General features: G+C 63.3%; 1 protein-coding gene across 1 annotated transcript; it reads right to left on the bottom strand.

Moving 5' to 3' along the window:
- Positions 1-812: 812 nt before the first annotated feature.
- HES2 (hes family bHLH transcription factor 2) lies at positions 813-2084 on the bottom strand. Its single transcript, XM_029226843.1, is given in 5 exon segments — positions 813-1063; positions 1150-1249; positions 1548-1643; positions 1738-1911; positions 1914-2084. Coding segments are annotated over 5 exon segments (792 nt in total).
- Between the last annotated feature and the right edge of the window lie 2331 nt (positions 2085-4415).

The raw sequence follows: 4415 nt of genomic DNA, 5'->3' as shown, positions 1-4415 counted from the left end.
GACCTGCTCACCTCACACTGGCACCAGCTCTGTGCTGGACCTGGGCCCTTCAAGGTGGCAAGCTCCCTTAAGGCCACAGGGTACCCTCATTCTTGTCCCACCCCCTTCTTCACACCCCAAGACCACCTGGCCTGGTGTGTGGTACACAGGTGTTAACTTAATGCTTGGGGAAATAAATCCTCCCCAAGACTACCTAAGGAAGCCCCCACCCCCAGGGACACAGAGCCCTGGCTGCATCCTGTCCCTATAATTGGAAGCTTTAGGCAGGGAGCCCAGGAGTGGAGGTCATAGGCTCCCCAGCCTTCAAAGCCCCTCAGACCATTGCTGCTGTGTGCCCAGAGGTTACCAAGCTGAGCTGGCGAGAAGGCAGGTTCAAGCAGGGCTGGGAGGGTGGTGACCAGTCAGAGCAGAATGCTGCACCTGGCTCAGGTGAGCTCCTGGCCCAGCCCTTGGGCTGGTGCCAGCGCTGGGGCAGGTGTGTGGGCTGCCCAGGCAGCAGTGGCTGGCCCAGCTCTAGAACCCTTCCACCAACTGGGGTGGGAGGCTTTTTCTTCTCCCTGCAGCCACCTGCCCCTTCACCTCTAGCCCAGACACCCCAAGTTGGGGCTGAGAGTGGGCCTCTCCTCTTATTTCCTGAGCCTCCATGGAGGTCATTCTGCCACACAGCTCACAAACATCCAGGTCTGGCCAGGTTGTAGGTACCAGGCTGGTCCCCCGTGGTGGGAAGGAAAGCCGCCACCAAGAGCTTCCTCAGTCTGTCCAGCATTCCTGGTCCCACGCTGTCAGCAGGGTCCCGTGGGACGGCCAGGGGACTACCAGGGCCGCCAGAGGCCTGGGTCCCGAGGAGGTGCAGGTGGCAAGGGCGCGGGCGGCGGGGAGGGCGCGGGCGGGCCGCAGGAGTCCCCCGCGCGCCCGCTGTCGGGGGTGGCGCTGGCCGCCCTCCGGCGCAAGTGCTCCAGCAGGCGAGCGCTCGCGGCGGGCTCCAGGACGCGGTGGGTGTGTAGCACGCGGGCCAGGCGCGCCAGGCAGGCTCGGTAGCCCTCGCGGTAGCTGTCGGAGGGCGCTGCGGACGGAGAGCGGTGTGAGGCGCGGGGTGGAGTGAGGGGCGCGGGGCGCGGAGCCGGGCCGGGGCGGGGCAGGGTCACTCACTGGGCGCTGCCGTCGGGCAGGAGGACGCAGGCAGCTCCTGCAGGAAGCGCACGGTCATTTCCAGGATGTCCGCTTTCTCCAGCTTCGAGAAGTGGGAGCTCTGCGCCCGGCCACGAAGGAGAGGGACAGAGAAAGGGACAAACAAGACAGAGCTCCGGCAGGCTGCCGTGAGTACCGCGCTTCCAGGAGCTGGTGCCGGGCCTGCCGTAGCCCGCGGTGGGTCGGCTCCGCCGAGCCTGTCCTACCCGGGCTCAGCCTTGGGCGCCGCGCGTTGTCCCCTCGTCGGCTTCTCCGGCAAGGGCATCTCGGCCCGCCAGGCCTCCTCGCCCCGCGCCCCAGGAGCCCCCTACCCCCAGCCCCAGTGCGCCCGGCCTGTACCCGAGCGCCCCGGCACTCACCTCCCTGCCCAGCAGCGACAGGATGAGGCCCTTGAGCTGGCTCAGGCTCTCGTTGATGCGCGCGCGGCGGCGCTTCTCCAGCAGTGGCTTCAGGCTCTGCAGGCGGGCGCGAAGGCCGCGGTTACAAGGGTCGCCGTCCAGGCCCCCGCCCCCGCCGCTCTGCGCCCTGCCGCCAGGCCCCAGCTCCTACCTTGCGCAGCTCCGCCGGGTCCCCTGCCCTCCGAGGCAGCCCCATGCTCGGCGGAAAAGCAGCGCCGCTGCCGGGCCCGCGCGTGGGAGACTTGTGCCCGCCCAGACACCGAGCGCAGACCGAGGCCCGCAGAGAGGTCTGCTGCGCGGCCGGAGCGGGCGCCAGTAGAGCGCGCGCCACGCCCGCAGCCCGGCTTTAAGGAGGCAGCGAGCCCGCTCCGCCCCGTCCCGCCCCGCGGAGCCAGGCCGCCTGTGGGTCCCACCTCCGCCTTTTTTCCTGCGCGGGGTTGGGGCGGAAGGGGGCACGGCGGAGGCCCCGGGTTCCCGCTCCAGGCCTTCGAGTCCCATCTGCTGCGAGCCCGGGGCGCCCTCCTCCCAGAGCACCTGCAGGGGTGTGTGTGGGCGCCATGGAAGCCCTCGCTGCCCTGACCCTCGGGCAGGAGGCGAGCGGGTGGCGCCAGGCCCTTGTCCTTTCTTGTCCAACGCCGCCCTTCTTCCCTCATTCGGGATCAGCGCCTCCTCTGAGCCCCGCCCTGGGCTTGGGCAGGTTACCCAGCGGCGGCAGGACCCCCAAGTCCCGGGCCTCAGGGAGCTACCACTCGGGTTTCTACTATGGGGAGGGACTCGGCCCACCAGTTGTTCTGCGGGGCTGTAAGGGGAGACTGAGGCCCGGAAAGAGACCTCAACTTGCTCCGGCTCTAACGACTGGAAACTGGCCAGGCAGAACTAGGGCCCCGGTGGCTCCATAGAATTCTCCGGCCCTCACCGAGTTAGGGACCACCTGGTTCCCCTGTCCTCGGTTTTGAACGGGGAAACTGAGGCCCAGAGAAAACGAGGCGACCCAGGAGCGCCCGGAACTCATTTTCATTTCACTGTCTCCAGCTCCGGGCTCCCACCTACAGGACCGGCGGAGCTCACGTGACGGGCAGGGCGGGGCAGTCCTGGGCGCCAGCTCTTTGCTGCCCATCTCCTCCCTCCGGGCCCGCCTCCTCGCCGCGTAGATGGTGCTGCCGCAAACTGGCTGGGCGTCCCCCGCCCATCTGCTCGGGACTGCCCTCCGTCAACCGGCTGGCGGGGCAACGGCCAGCACGGCGGACTGCCGGGCCGACCCGCGGGCGGATGGCGGGCTGGACCCACCTAGCCGGGCCGGGAGGAGGAACCACAGGGCGGAGCCGACCGGCGCTGTCCTGGGTGCTGGACGGGGCCCCTCCCCTCCGCCGCGCAAACCCCATCTCCGCGCCCCACCTTCGACGCTCCGCCTAAGTCCCCTCGGCCGCGTGCTCCCCAAGCAGGGCTTGAGAAGACCAGCGCGCCCATCAGGAAGGAGCCCGGAGCATCCGGGCGAGTGGGAGCTCACGCCACCAGTACCTGACTGGCCACAACTTATGGAGCACATGCTGTATGTCAAGCGCCTTTTGGCCCTCCTTTCCATTATCCCCCGAACAGTCCTAACTATGAGAATAAGTCAACATATCTAGCGGAGCAGAGCCTGGGCATGCCTGAGCCACTGTCTCCTCAAATTGAATCGTTGAGCTCAGGGCCGGCCTCCTCCAAGGTTATTAACCTCTCTCTCTCTCTCTCTCTCTCTCTCTCTCTCTCTCTCTCTCTCTCTCGGCCACACGGCCTGGCTTGCGATCTTAGTTCCCCGACTAGGGACTGAGTCCGTGTACTTGGCAGTGAAAGCGCGGAGTCCTAACCACTGGACCACCATAGAATTACCTCATTAATTATTCTTTAGGGGCTCAAGAAAAGGACTTCATGGATCCTTGACTGATGCCCCACATGCCACCCCTGGCCACACACACTGGCTCACTCAGCTCTGTGCCGACAGGCCCCCCTGCACCAACATCTACATCCTTGCTGAGATACCCTGAAACTAGCTCCTGGGGAGGAAGGTTCTTTCTAGAACATTCCCCTCCATGCCTGTGGACCACGGTTTGACGCCTGGAGGGTGGGGAAGCAGACTCCATTTTCAGTTACCCCAGATCTTAAGTCTCTCCTGTCTTCTCCTATTGCTGTTCCCTTCAACCAAAGGATTCTGGGGGTTTTGCTGGTTACCTGGAGGAAGAAGTCATTTATAACCAGGGGAACTTACGTAAGACAACCGAGTGGACAGGGTATGGGGGTGCAGGTTTTAGGGAAGCTGGAACCACTTAGGGTACACACTCCACCTGGGTGCCTGCTCTTGGGTGGGGGGAGAGGTCTGAACAGGTGTTTTCCACACAACAGGTGGGCAGATGGCCTGATCCCAGCAGAAGAATGAGAGGAAGCATCCTGGTGGGGGAGGGAGCCCCTCAACTGACATCTGGAGTGTGGGAGACATTGTGGGTGCTCTGGGAAAGGGGAACTTCAGGTGCAGAGGGAAGAAGGGCACAGCAAGGTCAGCCTCTGTGAGTGTCAGCCCCTGAGCTTTGCCCCTTTCTATTTGTGCCACTGTGGACAAGATATATTAAAAAAACAAACCAAACAAACAATGTAAAAGAATGAAATTAGAACATTCTCTAACACCATACACAAAGATAAGCTCAAAATGGATTAAAGACCTAAATGTAAGACTGGATTCTATAAAACTCTTAGAGGAAAGCATCAGCAGAACACCCTCTGACATAAAGCACAGCAAGATTTTTTTGATGCACCTCCTAGAGTAATGAAAATAAAAACAAAAAATAAACAAATGGG

This window comes from Monodon monoceros, unplaced genomic scaffold (genome assembly GCF_005190385.1).
Source record: "Monodon monoceros isolate NGI ecotype Baffin Bay Population unplaced genomic scaffold, NGI_Narwhal_1 Super_Scaffold_18, whole genome shotgun sequence".
In the NCBI taxonomy this organism is placed as follows: Eukaryota; Metazoa; Chordata; class Mammalia; order Artiodactyla; family Monodontidae; genus Monodon; species Monodon monoceros.
This window is presented reverse-complemented; position numbering and strand designations above follow the sequence as displayed.